General features: G+C 37.7%; 1 protein-coding gene across 1 annotated transcript in view; it reads right to left on the bottom strand.

The window, feature by feature from the left end:
- The window catches only part of ABCA12 (ATP binding cassette subfamily A member 12), a 162,653-nt gene that overhangs the window by 100,613 nt on the left and 35,637 nt on the right, over positions 1–26,403 (bottom strand). Inside the window, exons 3-5 of the mRNA XM_045560161.1 lie at positions 11,903–12,056; positions 2,562–2,650; positions 488–585 (exon numbers count right to left, since the gene is read on the bottom strand). Coding sequence (XP_045416117.1) covers positions 488–585; positions 2,562–2,650; positions 11,903–12,056 — 341 coding nt within the window. The remainder of the gene's footprint in view (positions 1–487; positions 586–2,561; positions 2,651–11,902; positions 12,057–26,403) is intronic.

Here is a 26,403-nt window from a genome sequence, read left to right as displayed (position 1 = left end):
AAATTGGATGATCATTAGGAAACAGAGAAATCCATAGATAAACTCTCTAAAATATGCCAAGGAAAATGATTTTCCTACTTTGAGGCATATTTTCCATAGCTCTAATTTTTCCAAGGATGTGATTAATATGGATGAGGCAGCAAGTTCGTAGAGTGTTATAGCTTCATTTGGTCTTGTTTTCTTCCCTGCTTCAGAAAATTAAAAGATTACATATAATGCCACCCTATTTCTTACCAAATAAAAACCTTAAGTTCAATTAAGGGACTTAACAAGGAAGTAAATACTCAAGACCTTAAGGAATTTAGAATGTCTTAAAATTAAGCTGTTTATTGAAGAGCTCCTAAGAAAAGACTACACCTGAGATACTACTCTAAATAGGAAAGGTGCCTCAAATCTCCTGCTATTGGGGAGATACTTCTATTGACTTAAAAGGTATTTTTTCAACTGCTTTTTATTATCTATCCATAACAATACTGAATGAAGTTACCTTTTCCAAACCAAGGATTCGTGCAAGCACTTGACTGCCATTGAAGGTATCTCTTCCAATACTTTCCAAATCAGAACTGGGGCTGGGAAATACCATGGCTGTAGTAGAAGAAAGAACAGATTAGCATTCTAAGCACACACGTCAAAATGGACAGGATCTCATAAGAATCCATAAACATCACTTGTGACCCCATATATCCCACAGCAAAAATGTGCTCATATATGCCTCTTCCATGAAAATTTCATACTGAAAAAATGGCAGATTCCATGGATTCTTCTGTTCGTATAAAATTGTGATGGTTTTAGTATGCTCTTGGTTTTTTTCCAATCATTTAGATATCATTTGCTTTCATTCCAGTTTGTGTCATTAAACTTCATCACCAGTATTATTGCCCAATAAACCGAATCATTTCTGTGCAGGCCTAGAGGATTCGAGGTGCCTCCACTGGCTTCGCAGATCCATCATACCCAACATCTGTTCAAAGGATCTGCCAATGCACATCTGGTGATAATGATCTTTTTAAAAAATTATCCAATTGGGATGCTGAAATCTGCTTAGGATCATAAATCCTCTCCTCCCCAAAGTGGTTTCTGGATGCTATCTCAGATCAAATGAATGGGATAAAGCAATTAGCCTCAGACTACAATATACACTAATTAAGTAATTCCCAAAGTGGTCTCATCGAGTACTATTTACGATGTGGCAAAGATTTCTGGGCTTGGAGAATTATCTAGAAGAGTACATTCCTATCTGTAGTGTGGACATTCATTAAGCCAGTATGTTGATTTTATAAATTTTGGACAAAAGTACTCTGTTATCCCCACAGCAAAGAATCTCAACATTCAAAGATACTAGTAACCCATCATAAATAGGCCCTAGGTTTTATTTTAGTGCCCATGGGGCTAAAGAATTTGCTATTTGATTCCTTGACCAAGACAACACATTTGTGAGATGACTGGCCAGGGTGAGAAATATAAGCTGTGGCTAGCAAGCAAAGCAAAGGTTACTGCACCATGACATTATGACCTTATTTCTACTGTGCTTTAACCTATTCAGCCGGACACCCACAGATCATTCACAACAGAACATTAACTCCTCAAAACCATTCACCACCATGTTCCTACTCCATTAACACAGGACTTCTTTTTTACTTGGTCCATCAACTTGTATTGGAATGTTATTTAATACCATAAAGTATCAAATATTCTCTGGCAGTTTTACAGATACTCCCTTTTTATCCAGAGCACCAATCACATTCCAACATGAAGGAATCTCGTTTTGTCCACAGATATATCCCCCATCCTCAGGACAGTGCCTACACAATAGTAGGCACGGAATAAATATTTGTCAAATGAATGTAAAACAGCCCTGCTCTTTAAAGACTTTATTCCCAATTTGTGGCTTCTAATCAGTGTATCTCAAGTCCACCTGCAACAGAATCACCTGGGCATGTGGCTCAAGGACCTGTGTTGCTTTTAGGGAGTAACTCAGGAGGATTCTTTGTACCTGAAAGTTTGAGAGCTACTGGCCTAGATGTGAAACAAGTAGACAATCACACTGAAGAATGTGACTCTGAGTGTTAAGTGAGAAGCAGCAGTGTATAGCTGGAGTATTGGCCTAGGAGACCTTCTGATACCGGCTCTGCTACATGACTACAGACACAATACCTAACCTGTGGGGCCTCTTATTTCTCATCTATAAAATGGAAAGTCTGGACAAATCTCTGAGACTCATTCCAATGATTTTTATTAATAGTCTTTCTAACCATCCCAGCATCATCTAATTGCAGACAACTGTAGTCCAGAATCAGTTCTAGGAAACAGTGCAATTCTCAACATCTAGGTGTTTGCTCCTAGAGGGTATTTCAGTGAGAACTTAATTTCTAATTATTCTTGACAACTTTACATAATTGCACCACCATTCTCAGGCAACTGTGAGGAACATTTAGATCTCTTAGGGATATTCTAAGCATTCCATCTTTGTTTGAAAAGTTTAAAGTATAAACCTTTTAAAGATCAGACCTTTATTGTTCCAAAAGACTTCTTCTAAACTCTACAGAAGTAGAGTAGCTTACCCAGTGAGGCATGCCTTCTTTCTGGAACTTGGGTGCTCTGGAGTGATAAATTGCTGTCCTCCAGGTTGGGCGACTTTCTCAGAATTTCACTAGAGGAAAAAAAAAGCAAGAGCTTTATAACTTCTCTCACATTAATTTTAGTTAGTTACAGCAATGTATTATGTGGCAGATTCCAGGGCTCTCTGAGGACCTTTGAATTTTTTAATATACTTTCTAGAATTTTAATGGAAGAATTCACCTAACCATACACCAATGAATATATAAGGTCTCCTACAAGGTATATTTTTATGCAGAGAAAATGGCCTAGATGAGGTTTAATACAGTTATTTTTTATTTTAATCATGTAGAAAGGAAATTAAAAAGACATTAGGGTCAAATATTGAAAGATTTATGATTTTCCTTTCTTTTAAAAAGTTGATAGATTCAAAATAAATGAAAGTCCAAGAGTGCTTTGGGGATTGAAACAAAGGTCTGCTTATTTGTCAACATTAAAAGAAAAACACCTTTTCTATATTAAATTATTGATGACATTTTGAAGATTTTCAAAGTTGAATACTTGCAAGACAGATTCAAGGAAGAAAAAAAAAGAACAAACATTTATTTAGTATCCAGTATGTGCCGGGAACTGTGGCTGGTGTCATTACCAGTGGCTCTAGGTATGAAAGGAATGATATTAAAACAATTTTCAATTGTATTGAATGTGTCAATGCAGTAATAACCACACTGTGGTGCCATGAATCCCTGAATGACAGGATCACATTAGCTTTTGGAATGAAATATTATTAGACCTTCCCACAATTTAATGATCTTCTTTTTTAAAAATTCGTCTCCTGTTTAATTTATTATTAAAACAGAGATAATCACATTTTCTTGAAAACTGGGTGTACCCATAAGTGCCTAAAATAAATGTATATATTTTAAAAATGAAATCATTCCAAATGTCTGGTTGCAAATAATTTTCAGAATTCCAAAAACTTGGTTAAGTTGTATATAAAAAAGCTTAATTAAAGATACATAAAACGGATATAAAGAGGTAGTGGAAAAGCAAGAAATTCTGCTTACCAATGTGGTTCAATTTGATTTCTGTTTTAGAAATAAGATCCAAATCCCAGTTCCAGGGTACTTTGTGATTTATAATTGGAAGAAGAAAAAGAGGATATATTTGTTTCCATTCCCTAGTGTTTTTCCAATATTCTCCATAAAATGTACTGGTTGCTCCAAAGTTCTGCATTCTTAATGTATATTTGAATTATTCATAACCCTGACTGTATTCTCCTAAATCTTTTTACATTCCTTATGCTGACTATTTGGATGGGAAAACTGTTCAGATGAAAATAAGAACTGACCTGAACCTTCTCCCTTCTCTCAAAAAGAAGTTTTAGAAAGTTTGAGAAAGTCATGTTTACTTTTCTTTTCCTCACCATTTTTTTAGTTCAGCTTGAAATACTACAAGAAAGACTATTGAATATCAACACATTTTGAATATAAAGGGAAACACTGCCTTCATAAAAAATTTAAGGACTAAGGACAGCAACAAAAACCAAAAGGAGAATGACAAAGATGAAAATGAGCAATGAAGGAGCAAGGGATAACAGACTGAATAATAAATGGTAAGGGAGAAAGAAAAAAGAAAAAAAGAAAGAAGCAGCAATCAGAAACTAAGAATGTGTGCACTTGGGGAAGTAAAATTCCATCTGCTCCACAGAAGACACTTCACCCATCTTCCCACATTCAGATAGGAGCCCCCAAATTACTCCTACAAATATTCTTTAAATACCAAGGAAGGACAAGCTCATTCCTTTCCCAGAAAGCAGCTGGCTCAGCAGCTCTGAGTTTGCTCAACAGTAAAACAACTGTTCCCAGGAAAGGAACGATGGATAACCTTTCCTTCACCAGAAAATGCCCATGGTTTCGTGGTTGCCCACACCCTTTTCAATGGCCTCGGTGTGCCTTTTTGTGGAAGTGAGGGCTTGGGATATCTTGTGTGCTTTGCTGTATCTCTTCCTGAAAATTTTCTCCAGTTTTATTTTGCCTTTACAAGGTGTGGTGTGATGGCATGTGTCTAGTCCCATTCATATCAAAACTGTTTTCTTTAAACTCTTAAGACGGAAACCACCAAAAAAGGTCCAACAGAGAGTATGTGAGTAAAAAGATAAATTAAAGCTGTAATTTGAAGTGCAGCTTACTTCCCCCAAACAAAGATAATTCTATTAACTCCCTAGGAGGGCAAGCAGGTAGCCAGTCTTACTGAGTAATGGCCTTTTCTGAAGTTCCTAATACAACATACTTCTTAGAGTGATGGGTGAGAAACAGTACCTTTTTTGTTATTTCACACAACCACTTTGTATGTGCTTATTTTACATGTATCTATTCCCAGAACTTTTCTATTCTAGGTTATGACATCTTTGGGAGCAGGTACCACATCTCATTCACCTTTATGTTCCAGAATCTAGTACAGGACTGGATCATAAGATTTGATGGCTGGTTAAATAAAAAGAGACCACATTGCTGGAGTGTGGTAGGAAGAGCTTAAGAGTTAGAATTCAGCTTTGGAATTTTTAGCTCTGTTTCTTCCTTAAAGATTTCAGCCATTGTCTCCCTCATCTGCTGGTTAGGAATGATAACACCTGTATTTCAAGGTTGTTGTGAGTATGAGACAAGATATATGTACTGAGTGTCTGTCTGTACCCTGTCATCACAGGCACTTGCCAATATTAGCTCTTTGTCAAAATACTCCCAAAAGAGGATGTGCAAAGGCACAAACTTCACCATCAGTAGGGAGCTGAAGGACCATACTTATACACCTGTGTTCTATACACAATCCCTTTAGAATACCAGAACCTTCAAGAACTTCATCTATTTATGAGAAGAATTTTCCATTTGTAGGTATGATCAATTTTCCCCTTCTTAGACTGTAAGAAATGTCTACAGTGTACTGTGTTGGCAGATGGTAGGATGTTTAGCACACGAAAAGCATTGTATCCTTAATAACAAAGAATGTCACTTGGAACAACTTATTGCTATGGAAGCATCTTTTTAAATGGCCTTGACCTGTTCTCCATGGTTGTGTACCTGATTCTGCCAAGGTCCTGAGAAGAGGAAACACCCACGGATGGTACCATAGCCCCAAAGTTATAATCTTACACTGTGCTTACCATATTCATTCATTAACTCACCAACATTGATTTAGTTCTTATTGGATGTAATATAATGGGCAAGTCAAATAAGAAAACAAGGGATTATAGTACAGTAATGAGAATAGCTAAGTAAAGACACACACAGAGGAGCTTGGGAACACATGACAGGAACCCTAGATCACAGTTATCATTTATGTTTCTTATAGAGCAAGATCTTGAGACATAATCTTAATTCAAGTTTCTTGCCACATTAAAATTTTTCCTTCACACTTCCATTAGAGCAGTGGTTCTCAACTAGACACAATTTTGCCTCCCTCCCGTAGGGGACATTTGCCAATGTCTGGAGATATATTTGGTTGACCCAACTGTGTGTGAGGTGCTACTGGCATCTAGTAGGTCTGCCAAGTATCCTACAGTGCACAGCACAACAAAGAATTGTCTGGTCTAGTTATCAAGATTGAGAAACCCTGCACTAGACCATGACAGGTAAGTGGAATTATTCAATGCATCCCTATTCCCACTCCCCAGGATCAACTCAGGAGACTTAAAAATTCTATTCAGGTGCTCTAAATAGCTCCAAGGAAGTCTCATAGATTCTATCTCATGCTGCGTATCTCTGAGAAGTATATGAAAGCATTATGCAAAACTTAGATGTCCCCTGAATTTGGCACAAAGGACCATCTGATTCCAGAAAATTCAACCCTCTAGGTGAACCAAGAAAGTCAGGATCAAATCACCAAGTGGTCCTTGGCATAATCCAACTAACTTTTACTGGATCCAGCCACATGTAAGGTGTCATGGGGATGGCTAAGGACCTCTCCTCTAAGATGCTGAAGACATAAACTCCGCCTCAGTGGCATTTATAGGGCTCTATTTCAGAGTGGAATTCAATAAGGGAAACATCTTGGATTTAAGAATTCCATCATACTTGGAGGAAAACTAAACACAGAATAGATTTTACTTCTTCTCAGACATGTCTACCAACAGTTACATTCAGGAAATGTCACATTTATATATATCATCGTAATGGTACAATTTATGCACTTTTACTAAGTGTCTTTGTATTTCCTGTGAGTGGGAAAGAGTACCTGTACAAGTGGTATATGCATGTGCCATGGTAATTTCTATTTATAAAAGGAATTACTATCAGGAAAGGGCCAGATGGCTTATCCTGGAAAGAAAATTATGATATTCTTTTTTGTCTCTAAGGGTTAGTAAGATTTTTATATGTATTTTTTTCTCTTTTTGCCAGAATTATAATTATATGGTTATATAATGACACCTGGAAAGATGTGAGTTGTGCTCTAAGCTCACTTCTGATCCCAGTGGGGAACAACATTCCTCATTGACTTTTAACTGTAAATAAGGACTCAGGATGCTGTCATGGCCACTGCAGCCCCTCAGTAGTTCAATGCAGTTGTCCTTCCTGCCTCTCCCCAAGCAGAAGTCATTTACAGAAAAATTTTAATTGTTTTAATTATCTTCTTGTATTTCATCCTGACCTCCATTCTTTAAGGGTCATTCGTGCTTCAGATACGGATGCCTGACCACATTCAAAACATCTCTCTTCTCTAAGTGGCCCAGCTACAATCCAACAATCAATACCAGTTAAGATTGAGAAATTCTTTAATATGTTGCCCTCTCCTAGGATTTTTAACATTCTTATGAAGGACTTTGGAGTTATAATATATAATCAGAACTAGTACATTTCTAAAAGTGTTTAAAGGCACTCTGACAGGCAGATGAGGAAAAGTTTTAGGGGGTAGATGTGTGACAGGAGCATGTAGAATAGGGGGAAGGAGATAATATCACAGTATCTCTCTGAAGATGTTGTACAGACTATGTTCTACTTAACTGTGAAACAGGCAGATCAATTTGGGAATGCTGCAAGGAAATTTGTAATCTGTCACAGTCAGTAGCAAAAATATCTGCCTATTCCTCGAAGCCATCTATGCAAATTCCTCCATCTATTGTTCTCTTGCACTGAGCTCTGGCATTCTTTCTCCATGGCTTGTCTCAAATATACCTTCCTCTATTCTGGTAACCATCACCTTATCTGCCCTTAATGATCACACTCTCAAAATCCTCTGGGAGAACTCTCCTGACATCTCCCTGCACAAACCTATTTCCCCTCCAATAATACACCCACCAGCCCGTGTTCCTCAGCACGAGCAATGTCTTATGGTACCTGCCTAGCTCTTTGTTGTCTAATCTTCTGGGCACAGTGAGATCCTAAACAAACATTCCTCACATTTACTATGTTGTGTAGTAATTTACCTGTTATCTCATCTCTCTGTTTTTCTTTCCCACTGAATTGTACATTCATATAGGGCATGGAAAGTGCCTCCTTCATTTCTGTATCTACAGCGACTTGCGTCGTCTCCAGCACGTGTACAAATTCAATCCTTTATAACCGAGGGAATGAACAGTTTGGCCTACATGGCAATTAAGACATTCTCCTATTTTGTTTTTTATAAATAATATTTTTTACTTCAATAAATTTTATTTAACAATTATCAATGTTTATGTTTTAATTATATGTAAGCATATTTTAAATAATATATTTTAATGTCATTTTAATTACCTGTGTAACAATAATAAATGTAATAATACAAGCTAATGGAAAGTTTTTAAACTTTTAGAGTCTTAGTTTCCTTTCTTTTTACACTAATTCTAGCTAAAATGGTTTCTAAATGATTATAAATTAGTCAAAAATTCATACAGTATGAGACCTCTTCATCCTATCTCATCTTTATAGTCAAATGAGGACAAATACCCTTTTTACCTCCACTTGCCTTATATTCCCATGTATACCTTTAGGTCAATTTCTAAACTCATTCATATTTTTTATTAAATAAAAAAAATTAAGTAAATTTTATTTAATCAAAATATTAAACAAAATTTTATTAAATAAAAATATTAAACAAAAGCCTTGGCACTTAAAATTATCCTTGAATAAAATCTGATTAGGTTTTTTCAAGCCCTGTAGGAGCCAAGCAATAGGAGCCGAGGTACGAAGCCATGGTGGGTCGGGGATGAGTGTCAACAGAAACAGGGAGCGAATCCACAGAGGCAGTTCCCCCGCAGGGTCTGCAGGAATGCTGAATCACTCCTGCAAATGAGGACCCTGTGAGCTCTGGGGGCGAGCTTTGCCATCCTCCAACTATGTGAGCGATGGCACACAGCCAGGGGCTCCCACCGTGCGATGGATTCTAACAGGCAGTGCAGGGAAGAAAGAAAAGGGTAAGATCTGTGATGTCGGATCATCTGTTGTGCAAATGAACACGAAAATCATAAATGCAATTGTTTCTTTTTTCAGAAAAACAGCTAGTTAGAGTGGATGCTGAATACAGTGTTGGATTTTTTTTAAAAGCATCTCATCCTGAAGCTAATGCCTAGAGAAGTATGAATTTAATAACAGAAGGCTGGTGCCAAACGCAAAATCACATCAAAACACTTGGCGACTGGCCAGGAAGTAGTGACTGCAGTGTGATCGTGTCTTTCAGAAGAACATTCTATTAAAGGAAACATGGCAGGTCTCTTTTGATGAGACCAAAGGTGGCATTTCTTTCCCCACTTACATAACAGAAAAGGAAGACTGTTTTGTTTCTTAATGAGGCTACGCCGGTGAATCTTCCCTCACCAAAGGGAAGCAATTTAGTGGAAAGGTTTTACTGGTAAACCATGCACCAGTTTCATTGTGCAGCTATAGAAAGCATAAAAGTTAATAGCATGGTGGGAAATGTCATTAATGCAATTTTATGATTGTACATAATTTTCTAAATGAAGCTCCAATTACTTGGTAGTTTAGAGAAAACACTGAATATACAGCAATACACAGCTTAAGCTAGACAAACTACCTAGAGGTTAGAATCAAACAAAGTAAAGCAAACATGATCAGCTATCTAGAGAATAATCAACCAATGATAAAATAAACCTGGACTTTAACCCTACTTCCAAAACCAACTCAATGTCTCATCTCATGCAAACCCGTAAGTTTGGTTTTCTATAACATTAAATAGAAAAATACTCCTTTAAGGAGAAGTGCAGTTACATACTTCTTAGATATTGCTAATTATTTTCCTCATACTTAGTTCTTCATGGGGAAAAAAAGGTACACAGAAGAGAGCCCCAGGTAGAACTGTAATTCAATTTGTTAATAATGGATATTAATTTTTCCCATATCTCCTTTAAGGCTTGGTTCACAAAACGTCCATCTCAAGTAAACTTCTTCATGAGGATTTACCTGATTACCCCAGCTGAATGCTCCCTTTTACATTGAGTGTGGAGGGTGTCTGGCTCCAGTATCTTTCTGGCAGTGTGCGTTACAGTATCTCCTATTATCCTCACTGATTTAGTATTTTCTCTCCCTTGCTAGAACATCAGCGTAAATCATGCCTACTTTGTCACTCACATGGTGATGGACACATAGACCATCAGCACTGAATGAGAGGGAATGCCATTCTTCCTTGCATCTCACCTTTGCACTGATTGCATAAGAGAGCATAGGCTCAAGCTGGCTTTGGTTTCCTTATCCAATTATACACCAGTGCTCATTAAGATCATGCTTGTAAATGCCTAGAATGTGCAATTCTCATAAATATTATGTCATGTCCTTTCCCCGCTTAAAACTTTCCAATGGCCTCTCATTATGCTAAAAATGCAGTGCAAATCCCTTTACCTTTCCTTCATAATCTATTTCACATGCTCAGTCTTCTGTGATCCTTTTCACACATCCCCTATCACTTCATCATCCCTGGCTGGGTTCCATCTATATTAGCTGATTTCTGCTCCTCTAAATGGTTAGGTTTGTCCCTGCCTTGGGATCATTTGCTGTTTCTCTGCCTGCAACACTCTTTTCCAGATGTTCACATGTTGCTGCTGGTTTCTCCTTGTCCTTATTGGTCCCTACCCAAATGTCACTTCTAGGAGAGGTCTTCTCTTGACACTCTATTAAATCCCTACGTATTCGACTTCTACCTCTTAACCAGCTTTATTTTCTTACTGGTACATTTATTATCATGTGATTATGCTATTTATTTGATCATTTTATTGCTCCCCCTTCCATTAAAATGCAAGTAACAAAAGGCTAGAAAATTTTTCACGTTCACCTCTCTATTCCAGTGCCTGGAATGGTACCCGGGAAGTTTCTCAGTCATTATTTCTTGAATAAATGAATGAATGAACATCAGACTATTTAAAGCATCAAGCTTAATTAACTTATTGAAACAACAAAACCTATGTGAATTAGCAACCCAACAATTATGTGTTCCAAGTCACTTCCCATGACAATTCTTGACATGTTGATGATGGCTTTTGCTAAACCGCTTGCTAAACTCTTAAAGTATTACCCATATTATTTGATGACCAGAATCATGATGATGATGTTAAAGGAGAACCTGTGCCACATGCCAAGGAATTTAATATTAAAGTTTGGGAACCAAGTATCTCAGATTATAGATAAACAATCTTTTCTTAAGAGATACTTAAAAAAATCTGTAACAGAATTATTTCATGGTTGATTCAAGATTACAATATTGTTTTCAGTTCTACAGACAGGTAGGCTCCTGAGAGTCTCTAACGTTAGAATCCCAGGAAGGAAAATTGAGATTGTTAATGATCAGGTCATAAATGTTCCAGATTCCCTATTCATTCTTCAGGTATTTCTCATACCATAAAATAGGACAGGCATTAACCTCATTTAAAGGTGGTTGTTCAATTATGCATATGTTCAACTTTATTACTTTGAATTTCAAGATCCTTAATTTTCTTATTTGCACTTCCTGATTTTTATTATATCTGGAAGCACCACATAGAGTAATATAAGTATGTCATTATTCCAGGCGATAATGCCCCTGACACTGACTTGTGACAGCTTATGCTTGTGCTTGAGCCTTAGGGCAATGTGTCACAGACAATTTGAGGTGAGACAGAGAAACTTTGAGGGAAGTAAAGGAAGGCAGTCTTGGCCACCCATCTTATTTAGCAAAATATGAGTAATTTATCCAAAGTAGATTATGCTCAATCTCACATAAACATGGTGATTATAGCTGGTACCCACGTTGTTAATTCATATTTAGATCATTATATTTGTAGACACTGAAAATAAAATTGTATACCTAAGCTGGGATGGCTTTCTGGTTATCACATAAGGAAACAAGATTTGATCTCTCAGAAAAATTGAACACTTGAGAAGTGCCCCACCTGTTGTTAAATAGTGCATCATCGATCCCTTTCCTACGAAGCAGATCTTGTGGCCCATAGGGTGTGTCTTTGCATTTAGAGTCTGTGTCACAGAGCAAGGTTTGCAGGAACGGGAAGAATCCAGTGCTAGGAAGGTTTCGAGGTGCGAGGTAACCTGAAATCAAAAAACAATAGTTACTATTACGATGTGTCACCATGACACATTTGCCTGGGAAGGGAAAGAAGTACAGTAACTCTGTTTTATGAAATTACCATGTGGATTATGACTGTCTAGGTTTCCCAAATTAGCCCCAACTCTACAACTAGTATGTACCGCTGCTGCGTAGGAGCAGGCTTGGCGGGGTGTTTTGCTTAACTTGATTTTTCTGGATTTGCTAATATATAGAAAAAGACTTTAAAATGTCCATAACCTCAAGAATTTCTTTTCCTGGGATTTATTCTAAGGAAATGCTTACAAGTAGTTGCAAGTGTGTTTGCCAAGTTGTTTTAAAAATAAATCACAGAGTATCCATATGATAAAACACAATACAGCCAATAAAAATGCTATCAATTAATATGAAAAGTATCTATAATGTATTGTTAAAAAGAATAGATCAGAAAATAGTATCAGCAGAAGAGTCTTAATCTTTTAAGATGTATATAAATATATATATATTAAAAAATCTGAAACGTTATATCACCAAAATTTGGTTGATAGCTTTTTTCCTGAATAATATAGTTCATTTTATTTTCTTCATTTTGACTGTATATTAACTATTTTTTCACAATGTATATGTCTTCTTTTGTATTCAAAGTAGGCATAAATGCAGTGAATCTTCCAAATACCAGGAGATATTTTTGGTCTCCTCAAAATTTAACATTTTAATTATCCTATATGTACAACTTTTTTTCCTATTTAAAAATCAGTAGTAAGTGGTGTGAATGACCATGCAGATTTCCCTAAAATTAGTAACAGAAAACAAGAACTATAATAGTAGAGGGTTTTACAAACTAACATTTGCTTTATAAAGTACGATGACGGCATACACATAAGTCAAGATACGTAAGCGGTGAAGCACAAATCTTTTCACAATTATGTTTGATATTAAAACACTAGATTCCTCCCTTTGGGGGAACATACAAACAATGAACTTTCTTTCAAAAAAGGCAAGTTTAGGAACGATGAGGAAAATTCTAGACAGTAGGCTAAAAAGCAAAACCTTAATTTCCTCATGAATGTGTTAAAAAGAGTATTAGTACAGGTTTATTTTCATTTTAAAGAGAAAGAGGAAAAGTTAAAAAAAAAAAGAGAATGGTAAGAGCGACATGGCTATGCATTAATATACTAGTAAAGAGAATGATAAATAGAAATTTGATTCAAGTAACTTAAATACAGATATGCATAAAGATAGAACTGGAAAGAAAAAGAAAGAAAGAAAAAGAGGGGCAATAGGAAAGTTGGCCAGGGAAAAGAAAAGAGGGGAAAAAGACAGACATTGAAAAATGCTATTCTGTTAATGTGCAGATGGCGGAAGGAGACAAAAGCCAGGGAATGTGAGTGGTGTCTAAAGGAGGGGTGTCTAGAGGAGGGGTGTCTAGAGGAGGGGTGTCTAGAGAAGGGGTGTCTAGAGGAGGGGTGTCTAGAGGAGCGATGTTTAGATGCTGGAAGAGACAAGAAAAGTCTCCGCTGGAACATCCAGAAGGAACGCGGCCCTGCTGACACTTTGATGTTTAGCCCACCAAGACTGAGTTTTGAAATTCTGACTTCCAGAACTGTGAAATAATAAGTCAGTATTGTTTTAAGGCACTCCATTTGTGGTAATTTATCACAGCAGCCATGGAAAAATAAAACAGCAACTAAAACCGGTATGAAAGTTTTGAAAACTCAGAAGAAATCAAGCCCACCAAATTATTCACTAGTACCTTCTAAGCAACCCCTTTTTTTTGATACCAGAGAGACTGGTGCTTCTTCTAATATTAAACCCCAGTGAAAAGTGCACTGAACCAACAGTAATTCCCATCAATGTGTTCATTGCAGTGCAACTCCCTGAATAAACTAAAAGCTGAAGTCAAATTGCCTGTTAGCTTTTCATGTCATCCCTCTATAACAAAATTCTGCCACAGCAAACTGCATACAACAAGACCTTTAAAAGTCTGTAGTGGAAGTTCACCATTAGCTGTAATCTACCCTGTTGTACAGATCTTGACTGTAGACGCTCGCTCAGGGTGCGGGTCTGTAAACGGACTTGTTCCTACTCTGTGGAAGGTAGATGGCAGGACAACAGGAACAGATGACCAGGTGACCCCTCTCCTCCATGCCACTTACCAGCGTGGTGGTGTCACTGGGTCAGGCAGTGCTGAATAGGCGGAAGCTTATGAAAAGCCGCACGGCCACGCAAAGAGAGGGGAAGGAGGGAAAAGATGTCATGGGAAGAAGAGCTGAAGAGACGTGGCACTTTATATCCAGGTTTACTTTTTTGGTGTTGATTACAATTTGCAAATTATTGGAGAGGAATTAGAAGGAATTAAAATCCACAACATTCTTTGATGTGATAGCTATAGAGCATAATCTCACTTTATAGGAAAATTCATCATAGGGTTTCTTTGAAAATAAGCTCCCATGGTGTTGAAAGAATAGACAGTCTATGCTTTGTATAGTTTTTTGATAACTGATATTTTACCTGTTACAATGGGATTGTGCAAATGAGGAACTGGTTCAGGTATGCACAAGTTTCAGCTAACTTAGTGCCATGCAGAGTGTGGACTGCCTGCATTGTTTATTTTACCATGCTCTTTTAACCAAGAATTGTCCATTCATCAAGGTAAGGGGCCTGTTGCAACAACAGCAATGATACAGATTTATTAAGTATCTACTGTATCCCATGCACTGAACTAGGCATGTAACATACACTTACATTATTCATCCTTCCTTGATGTCCATAATATACTTCCTTATGCACTTCAATTTTTCACAAAATCTGGAAATCCTCTAGAACTAACAGGTCTGAATTAAACTTTATGGTCTCTTTCTTGTAAGAAAAATCTGGATTTTTCAGTCTTCCGCCCATCTCGGTTATATGTGCAAAGAGTACACATTCAGAGCCATGGTGGAAGCAAACCATCCCACATTATAAAGAGCTGCTAATTTCAACTTGTACTCATTCTATCCCAGAGGTGTTTCTGGTACTTTCAGCTTCTAAAATTATGTTTCCTCTATATTTTCAAATGGTAGGATAAAGAAAAATGAGAAACATTTCTCTGTCTTTCACAAAACTTCCATTCAGCAAGCACAGAAAATGCAAAATTAAGCCTAATAATTGAGTGTCCGTGTTCCCAGCCAGAGCACAGATTTAAGGGCACAGGTAGAAGATCATGAGTGCACAAACCATAACACCACTAGCAGGTTAAAAAAAAAAATAGATCTCAGGGTCTTTGGATGCATTGTTTAAGAAGGATAGAGTCTCTGGTACCTGGTAGTATGATTCCTAAAGATCTCATACTCAGGGCAACATTTATGCCTATCTCCAAAAGAAAAACTATCGAAGAACTTGCCAATTTCATGGGGTCAAATTCAGAAGACTCCAGCAGAGTCTGGGAGTGGGGCAAGGTGGGTGTTAAGCAAAATCCCAAGCCACCTATGGCTTAATTTCTCAGTGGCTCCAGGCAGAGGCGGTGAGCAGCCACCCCTGGGTGGGGAGAGAGGCTTCTCCTTAAATGGATACAGTCCATAGTATTGACTCAGTCCAACCATAACACTGACACGGTCCAACTTTGTTTCAGGAAGCTGAAGGAAGCCAAACTATAAAACAGTTTTAGCAACAAACCACCAATTAACTAAGCTTTAAACTGAATCAAATCCATTTTTCATTGCTGTAAGAATGAAACCAGGATTATAAAAAGATTCAGTTCTAAGAATTTTTAAAAATTATACTGTGTAAATAATTGTGGTATCAATGGACACATCTATGCTTACCTTAAAAGAGGATCAACTTTGATTTTCCTCTCCCTTTCTACACAAAAGTCCTTATTCAGAACAATATTAGTGTGACATAATAGAAAGATGAGAACAGTGATTCTCAAAGTGTGGTCCCAGGACCAACAGCATCCTCATTACCTAGGAACTTACTGGAAATGAAATTTTCAGATCCCATCCTAGATTTCCTCAATCAGAAACTCTGGGGATGGGGTTCAGCAATCTGTGTGTCTGTCTTTCTTTCTTTCTTTCTTTTTTTTTTTTTTTTTTTGAGACAGAGTCTTGCTCTGTCATCCCAGTGAGAGTGCAGTAGTGTCATCATAGCACACTGAAGCCTCAGACCCCAGGCTCAAATGATCCTCCTGCCTCGGCCTCCCCAGTAGTTGGGACTATAGGCTTGTGCCACTGCGCCACTAATTTTTCTATTTTTTTTGAGATGGGGTCTTGCTATGTTACTCAGACCAGTCTTGAACTCCTGACCTCAAACAATCCTCCCGCCTTGGCCTCCCAGGATGCTAGGATTACAGATGTGAGCTACCACACCCAGCCAGCAATCCGTGTTTTAACAGATCCCCTAGGTAATTCTGATGCACATCAAAGTTTGAGAATCACTTGATTAGACTGCAAACCTTTTATAAGAGTCAGATAGTAAATATTTTAAGCTTGTGGGTCACACCATCTCTAACACAATTACTCAATTCTGCAATTGTAGTGTGAAAGCAGCCTTGGACAACATGTAATGTATGTCAATGGGCCTAGTTGTATTCCAATAAAACTTCATTTACAAAAACAGGCAGTAGGTTGGATTTGGCACGTGGGCTGTAGATTGCCGACCCTTAGGAGGATAATCTTTCTTACACTCACCTGCCTCCTCCCCTGCCACATTCGTCTCCTGGTTTCACTTTCTCCCCCATCCTTCTTTCCCTCTTCCCTCATTGCATCTAATCTACTTAATATCCTTTTTCCTCTATTTCTCAATCTTTTTTTCTTTTCTTTCCACTTACCACTTCCTCTTTTTACTCAAATTCCAATTCCTCTTTTCTCTTTTTCTCCTGCTACTCCCCATCCTCCGACCTCCCCCCATACCTTTACTCACTGATGCAGCCAAGGATGTAGCTCTCTCCCAGCATCCTGCCTCACTACTTCGTCTCTTTCACCACCAAAAAAAGACCTTTACCCACTTCCATAATAAATCCAGGAGCATGCCGCTCACTGGCACTGTCTAGAGAAGTGCTATTTTCTATTTATTTCATTATTGAACAAAGAAATGTCACACTCTTTTGGGGAATGAAGCTACTTCCATTTGACATTGTTAGGCTTAGGAAGTATTCTGTAGGCTGCTTTGATAACATTTGCAGCTATTATAGTAATGGTAAAATTGGAGAATTTCCACTGTTTCTTTGTGTTTTTCTCAAAACAGGTCAGAACCCAACCTAGATGGTATTTTTGTGTTTGCAGGTAATAGGAATTTAGTCTTTACCCTCGTGAAGGTGTGAATGATAAATCTTGGAAGGAAAAATCGGACTTTTTAAGAATATAGAATTACTCATTTGAAGTATTACATGTTTCTTAACTTTTTAGATACAGGGTCACATCGGCAGAATAAGCATTAGGCCTGATATTCAAATGATGTCTCCTTATTAAATATGACAACAAGAATTTAATGCCACGACAAGAGTACAAAATGAGACAAGCATATCCAAAAACATCACCTGCAAATAATCAAATACCTCAATATGAATTTAAAAAGTTATGGATAAGGAAATGAATCTCAGAAGTATATTTGTAATAATTTATAAACTAAGCTTTTTTTATTATTCTTGTGGCACAGTTTCTTGTAGCTGTTCTTGAGCACATTTTGTTCTCAATTACATTTTAAAAGATACAGTTAAAAATGTAAATGATATCAACTTGGCCTTTCCAAGTATTTCATAAGATTATATCCATTTGGAGGATCAGTCTATTTACTGAGGAGAGGTGTCCTGTTCTGCCACCCACCACCAGGTAAAATCAAATACACTAGCGCTTCCAGATTTCAGCTCCTAGAATGAGGGCTTCTACACCTGTGTGCCCGAGAGTGACCTTAGCCAAGGGTTAAAAACCGATATGACTTTGAACCTTCAAATAGAAATAATAACTTAGTAAAATTACAGCTTTTTGAGAGATCGGATAAAGAATAAGCTATTTGAAAGAATGAAAAATATTTACATAGTTCTTAGCACAAGGCTTAGCACATTGTAAACAATTTTTATGTATATGAATAAATGAATGGAGGTATGAACCCCTGGAGGGAGGGTCCCAGGAAGACTGCATGAGTTAGGAATTTAACATAATATACATCTTTCTTATTATTTGTGGGACAAAGTTTCAAACTTTACCCCAATGTTATAGTAAGTTCAATGGATATAGTAAGTTCAATAGATAATATTGCATTATATTCATGGGCCTTGTAAAAATAGACTCAACTGATTAATAAAACCAATAATATTTATTGTTGTAGGTCCTTTAGGTCTTGGTTTTCTGAAAAATCTCACTAATACACATTGACATCCATAATATCAACCACTGGATTTATTATCCACAACGTGAATCCATCCATCATCTGCTTGATAAATATTTACCAAATAGGTATTGTGTGCTTGGCACTGAATAAGGAATTAAGTAAGGTTCTGTCCTCTATTTAAAAAAAAATGTCTCATCTTAACTTTAAAAAAAATATTACTCTGGATTATTATGGAGAGGGAAGGCATGCAAGAGAGAGAGAGAAAGAGAGAGAATCTGGTTTTTAAGCTCATCACACTTTTATTAGATAAAATGCATTAGAAGTCATTTGTTTTCTTGAACTCTCAGAAATATTATATATAAAAATGTTTATATTTGTTTTCTTGAACTGCCAGAAATATTACGTATAAAAATGTGTTTTACAAATAGTAAAACATTGGTTAAAAATAAACCTTCATGGTTCCTGAAGGAATTTAACAGACATTATTTCATATAAGTCCCATGCCAATCCCATAGGATGGGAAGGGCAAGTGTTATACCATTTGCAGAGAACCTCACAGAGATCGAGCAATTTGGTCAAGGTCACATGAGTACGAAAATGCCAGAGATGGATCTAGAACTACATGACAGATGACAATAATGAAAATACATTTTGTTCAGCTAAGCTTCAGTATTGCGAAGGGAACAGACTAAGAGTTGGAAAAACAGGTATACTTCTGGTTTTACTGTTGAATCACTGAATCACCAGGGGTAAATTTACCTAGGTCTCTATTTCCACATCTACCAAATTGAGGATAATGGGCCTCGCCACCTCACAGGGCACAGGGAAGATCAATTAGATAAGGCTTGTGTAAGGTCCTATGAACACTGACGACGAGAGGCCCTGTACAGCCATGAGTTACCATTGCTCATCAGGCTGCTGTTGCATCACTTGTTTTATTTTCCACTCAGGGGCCGAGGCTTTGCTGCTCTGCTCGGTCTCCTATCTCAGGTCTTGAGCCAATGAATGGTTAGGAGTGTTGCATGAAGTGCTCCTCTCCCTAGTAATTCATAATATGTACCTGTATCCACTGGGGTAGTGCTTAAATTACTGTGTGCTCAGTGGGTGTGGTGCCGTGACGCATTCTCCCTAATTCTCCCCAGGCAAGTCTTGCTTCACAGGACAGGTTCTTTTCCAAGTTCAAATCCATGGGCAAAAGGGTAGACTGTAGCTGACGGTGAGGGCTGAGGCAAGATGCCTAATCCTGAAAGCAGCAAGTAAGGAGGTCTTATACCGAGAAGGTTGGCATCTGCATGTGGTCAATGGCTATAACCACAGAGAACCAGAACAAACCTTGGGTCATTTGAGATGGTGTCCTACGAGGCTGGAATCTTTCCACATTCTCATCACTCAAAGTTGCTGCCAAGTACCACAGCCAGACAGATTTTTGAAAGGTACAAAGAGTGTCCCTGTAAAGATAATTTTAGGACTCTGGCTATGAAACTATAGGTGAGAGGAAGTGAGGACATATTCCTGCTTTCTTTATGTCTTTGTCTTGTTACTATTATTATTTTTTTAAGAGAAGAGGATTTTTTAGAAAGCAGTCTGGATTCAGCAACTTGCTGTCTCTTTGGTTGTTGTCTCTTTGATCCTTAAGTATACACACCTGAATTATGGTTATCCCAGAGGGCTCCATAACCCTGCCTTCCTGAGTGTCCTGAATGGAATGTTCCTCCCTCCTTTCTGAATGTTAAGGAGACCTAGCTGGGTGGTGAGTTCAAAAGGCCATGACCCGATCTATTTAAATTTAAAACAAAATGTTTTCATTCAAGCTTAAGAGACATAACATGGCAGATACTAGACTCCCTCATGGACTAAATCTGGGGTAGTTTAAAAATAAGAATCTCACTCATACTATTCAAAATATTTCCATTTAACCAGGAATGCTGAAGTCTATGTCTCACCTTGGGTGAGTGGGGTCTATTAGTCCTGTTTAGATGAGCCTAACAGTAAACAATATCTTGCTCTTCTGAAACTTGTCTTCTAGTAACAAAGGTTTATAATTGCATTTTAAAAAGTCTCCCTGCTATGGCCGTTTGCAAACAGAATCCTGGCAGCTATTTGTTCTCCTCTAAATCTAAAAGAAAAATGAACCCCAGGTCCTCATTTCATCGTATAGGACATTCTCCCTCTAAAACATAGTCTCCTAATTCTCCTTGATGTGGCTAACTAGGAAAATGTTTTTTAGCCTCTGGGCAGGGCCGAATGAAGCTGGGTACACATACACTGGGCGTATGTGTGACTATGCTGATTTGTCACATGAGAAAGTCCTGGTGCTGGTGGGTTGAGAGCCACTGCTCAGGGCCCCTGAGACACTGTCCTCCTCCACAGATCCAGCAGCACAGGTAGCATCCAGCAAAGGAGGGGCACGCTGGAGGGGTGGGACTTCCTCCAGTGCCACTGCATGGGCTGTTCTGATGCGGGAAGGCAGGTCTGTGCCGAGGGTTACCTGCCCCACACATCGCTCAGGCATCGCGGTAGTTAACTCGCAAAGCCTGCGCTTTCCTCCCCCATTACTGTGATCTGCAATGTGAGTTGGGGTTTAGGGAATGCAGAGTGGAGGAGCATAAGGGATTTTCATAAGCCAGACTCTGGGGCCAAATGAGTTTAGGAAACAAAAACTCTATCTCCTCTTCTGGGAAAGCCAGAATATATTTGCATATTAAAGACTCTTGAGAAGTTTTCCAGTAAAAAATCTGAATAACTTTGGTTAATTCCATATTTCCACAAGGTGATACACAGAATAGTTTTTTCTTTCCTTTTTTTCCCCTTTTTCTTCCTGTTTTTTTAAGGCAGTACTGGATAATATCTTGGGATGGAATATTCCATGGGGCACACTTTGGCAAACAATGCCTTAATCCACGATTTCACATATTCTCAGCTGAAAAGTCACCTGGAACTGGAAATATGTTGTCCTCCCACTCCCAAGGTAGGAAAATTCTTACATAAGAAAACATTGTGGTTTCAAGCCTTGATGTACTAAAACTTACTCATACACTGTCACCTTATTAACATGGCTTAAATGTGGTAATAAAGCAAGCATCCCGGTGTCTGTACACTACTGCTTGTGGGAATCCCTCAGCAAAACTTGTCTAAGACACTGCTCGGAGAAGGGAATTTCATTCTAGAAGGATTTGATGAGGCTTATTAAAGTACACACTCTATAATGGGAAAAAGCAAAGTAATGAGGAAATCAGCAGGAGAGCAAACACAGGTAGGAAAAAATAAAGCCACCACCATAATATGCACCAAGGTCTGTGTGTTATATGAGGTTGGCCACACATTCGGATCTGGATACACTAAGCAACCCAAGGAACTACAGAAGTGTGATCATTTACCCAGTCCATGGTGTCCATAAGATAAAATAAAAATAAAAAAATGTATTGGAGGAGGTACAGCTTTTCCTACGCAGAGAGAGAAATCACACCTGTCAGGCACCAAGAGCTTTTCTTTAGCATGTCCCAGTGAGTTTCCCCCAACCCAGCACAGGAGCATCAGTGACAGTGACCCACATTCCAGTGACTGATCCTTTAAGGGGTGAGGAGGATGATGGTGTTGCCACCAGCATGCAGTGATGAGGAGAAACTGAGGTGCTATTCTCCCTTCACCATTTATAAAGGGGTAGCTGCCAATCTGGAGCCCCATCATCATGGTACTGGTGTACATGATGTACGTGGTACAAAATACCAAGCAAGATGATGAAAATAGTGCAAAGGCGTTAGGGGTTGTCAGAGAAAATGTCCTCTTCAATTTTTCCCCCAATCTTAGCTCATCTGGTAACTCTAGCTAAATTATGAGCTATTGCCAGTCAACTATGTATTGACAAAACTTTCAGGAATTACTCTCATGAGTGAAGTACCAGACAGGAGCAAGAGTTAAAAGGCATCATTTTTAATCCTAGCTTTGCAAATGATTTATTATGCAACCATCACCCTCTACCTTGAGTCAATTTCTTCATTTATGCAGGGGAAAAAAATCTGGACCGTCCATCCATCACAACTGTTATAAGAAGTATCTCCTGTGAAAGGAGATTAGCATGTTGAAGTATTAAGCACTTAAGAGGAAAATTATGTTTGGAAATTAAAATGTGATTTCAGTAACCCATTAAGAGTAATAATATGGAGGAAAGAATTTTAGTAATTATTCCAAAAGAGGTATGTTACTAAAACCTATATTTTCATCCAGAAATCTGGCTCAGTTATTATTACAGACTATTTTGTGTGCTATGGTATAAAAATAAAAGCCAATGAAATAATACATTGCTGAGATCATTGTATAGAAAAAAAATAGACCCTATCAAGGCAGAAGCTTAGTAACTTCTCTAATTCAACAGATGGTCTGTTCACATGGGAAGCTCAGGGTCTGGTTCCAGATTTTATCACTCCTCAACAGCCTGTGTAATATTTAGATCTTTGGTATTCATATTTTGTCTATTTACAAATGATAATTGTGACAGCCCGCCAGTGGAAAATGCATGTCACAACCTTTTCTTTCCAGCAGTACAGCTGACAAGTTGCAACCCCATCTTTTTGTCAGACTTGACTTTTCTCCTAAACCAAAGATTCCCCTACCAAGACCTCTGCCAATCGGAAAGAGACAATTCATGTGACCCGTGGCTTGCTTTGTAACTCACAACATATTACTGGCCTTCTCCCTCCCTCTTTGCAGAACCACCTTTTATCAAAACTCCTGTCTCATTAAGGGGTAAAAAGCAGAGAATAATTCCTCAGTGGTATTTTTTTTCTAAGTTGTACCATCAAAATTTATCAATATTTTAAAAATTAACATAGCAATTAGTATTTCTATTTTTTAAAATAAATTTCTTTTTCTATGAAAAGAAAATACTTCAGAAAAATAAAAATTATTACCAAGAGATTTCATTTTATGTCTGTCAGATTGGCAAAAGTTTAAAAAAGTCTGACCACACTGAGTGTTGAGAGCAATGAGAGAACAGAGAGCAATGAGAACTCTCGTTCCATGGTGAGGAAAAGTTAGTTGGTAACGCTACTGTGGAAAGCATTTGGCCACATTTGACAAAGTTTAAAATGTGCCTAATTCTAGGTGTATACCGTAGAGAAATATACACTGGAGACATATAAAAGAATATCAATTCACAATGTTATTGGTAATATATTGAAAAGAATCTAAATGTTCACCAAAAGACTATGGGAATAGATTGTGGCATGTTTATGCACGGAGCACACAGATCAAAGTGAATAAACTCAAGCTGCATAAATCAACAGAGATAAATCTCCACAACACAGTGCTGAGCAAAACATAATGTTGAGCCTAAAAACCATGATGCAAAAGGATGTGATAGTGGGATACCATGTACATATAAAGTTTAGAAACGTGCAAAATAATATTGTGTGATGTAGTCCGGTAAACAAATATGTAGCAAAAAATACAAAACAAGCATGAGAATGTTACACACTAAATTAATGATAATGGTTTCCTTCAGGAACAGAAGAAAGGAGGCAGGAGGGCAGGGAAGGAATGGGACCTAGGAGGTTTACACAGAGGCCTCAGTGGGACCCTTGATGTTTGTTTTCTTTTAAACATTAACAAAAATAAATGCTGAAGCAAATATGATATAAAAATGTTACGATTTGACAATGTTGAGTAGTGAATACATGAATGTCTGTGTAATTTTTGCGCTTGCTAATGTGTTCGAAATAATTCACACTTTCTCAATGATGATGTACTGAAATTGCATTAAATCATAACTAGAAGGTTTTAGTTACAAAAGTACTAGAGAAAGCTCATTATAATGCAATCTTACCTGCAAGCCAGTTCAGCGATAACTTTATAACAATGCTCTCAGAGTTGATAGATTCTGTTCCCTTTTGCAAATATTGTGGATAACTCATTGACCTAGGGTTCTTTTTGTTGTTGTAGTGTTCGTTTGTTTGTTTTTCTCCCCACTGTCCTCCTTGCCTTGTTTATTATGATGCTAGCTGGGACCTGTCTTCCTGAGAGGTACGGCTAATTCAGAGCCCATTAAAGGCATGACTCCAAACTGTTCCATTATATATTACCTCCATCTTCTCTCCATTGAACATCATCTGCTATTGTGTTTACTCCATTACCGAGCTTAATTAAGTCCTTCAAGAGTTTCTCATAATCCTCTAAACTTCTTCTTGGCAAATATGTACCATTTTTTTTGCTTTGCTTCTGAAATGTTAATAAATTTGTTTTTAAATTGTTTACAGGTTTCTAAAAGTCAACTCAATGTTCAAACTGAATGCCATGCTCTTATTTTATATATTTGTCTATCTCAACTGGTTTTTGGAATTCTCCTGGGATTGGACCTTTTATCTGTTATTAAATTATACCTCAAATTACTTAATGGAAACTTTGTCCATAGCCCTGTGTGGGATGATCACCAAAAAAATGCAAACCACTGGCTTTTCCTCACCACAAATATTCAGTTAATCCTTCCAAGCAATTTCAGCATGTTAGAAAGACACAACTTAATTTATTAAAACTATACCAAATGAGGGGCCTGGGCAGTCATTGCTTTTTCCTGCTAAAGGAAAATTTGCTTAACTTCTAATATGAGTTCCCAGGATCTCTTGCCTCACATTTTTAAAAACAGGTTAGCCATTAGCCAGCTGGCAGCTCTTTAAAGATATTCTCACAATTAATAGTAAATGATACAGCTCTATTAGTGGTTCGGTTTCATTCTGTAGTTTCTTCAGATTTTTAAAAATGTTAGCCAGGGTAAACAATGCCACTTCATTCCCCTTGACTCTCATAGCTTTTGTTGGCAAACTCAAGGCAGCAGCCTCCACCACTTTGTAAAGAAAAGTAACTCAAGATCATGCCACACTGTGTTTACTTTCATCCTCTTTGACTGTTGGAGAGAATACTGATCTAATATACTCAGCTGATTTTACCACATGCATGCTATCATAGAATTCCTGTTACTCTTTCAGATTGTGGGTAATGTTGCCATCAAATCCCTTCTTAATTTTATAAGTCCTAGTTCTTATGCAGTCCCAGCTGATAGGTATCCACTTCGTTGTTTTTTACTTGGTAGATATTGTTCCGATACATGCGTCTACATCAGCACTGCAGTGTCATTACTCATTCATTGATCCCATCCACAGAGGGCTGATGGCTACTAAATAGCTTTTACTTCTATAATGTGGAGATGCTTTTTGTGGACACGAGAATTATAACTGTCCCTACCCTTAGGGACACTAATGAGAGACAGGAAAAAACACACTGGTTCATTATGGAGCCAAACAAACCCTAGTCACCTCATCTTAATTTTGGGCCATTATACCTAAGAATTAGATCTAATTGACACAATAACCTCCAGGGAATTACTCCTCTTTTACTATGTTGGAACTTCCCATCCAAGATTAGACTTCTTTAAGGCAACAATAAAATGAAATTCTACCCACAGGCTCAATAATTAAAAGAAACTGGGATGTGAACGGGCATATGTACGAGGTGAGCAACGTAGTATTAATACATTTTGCTTCTTCCTTCTCATCCCTTTTTATGTGTATTTAGTGGACTTTGTAGCAGCCCCTTTCTGTGTCTCAGGCAAGCAGATGCTTTTGTTCTTTTATCCTAATAATGTGAAGGAAAACAGAAGGATATGAAAAAGTCTTCAAGTGCTTCGTCTTCACAGATAACAGTTTCTAAAATTGCATCCCTCACACCATCCTTTCTTCCCAGTTCAACATGGAGAAAAAGTGAAAGAGGCATGAAGCTTCATCATAACACACAATAAAACCTTCCTGTAGACAGTGGTGGATTTCTTTTTGGAAAAATGTGACTGACTACATGAAACTGAAGGCTCAGAGCTTGAAAGTCATAACACTTCTTTTCTGGCTCTGAGACAATGAAGCATAAGTGAAGAGACCTGACTCAATGGTCAGTATTCAATATCAACTCCCCAGTGGCAGCTTTGGAAGATGTGGATAAATAAGTAATAGAAAGAAAATATGGAAAGCATCTGAAAGCTTGAACTGATCTCCCAGTTTTCAAATA

Source organism: Lemur catta, chromosome 8 (genome assembly GCF_020740605.2).
Source record: "Lemur catta isolate mLemCat1 chromosome 8, mLemCat1.pri, whole genome shotgun sequence".
In the NCBI taxonomy this organism is placed as follows: domain Eukaryota; kingdom Metazoa; phylum Chordata; class Mammalia; order Primates; family Lemuridae; genus Lemur; species Lemur catta.
Note: the sequence above shows the minus strand (reverse complement) of the source record. Positions and strands in the feature narration are given on the sequence as shown.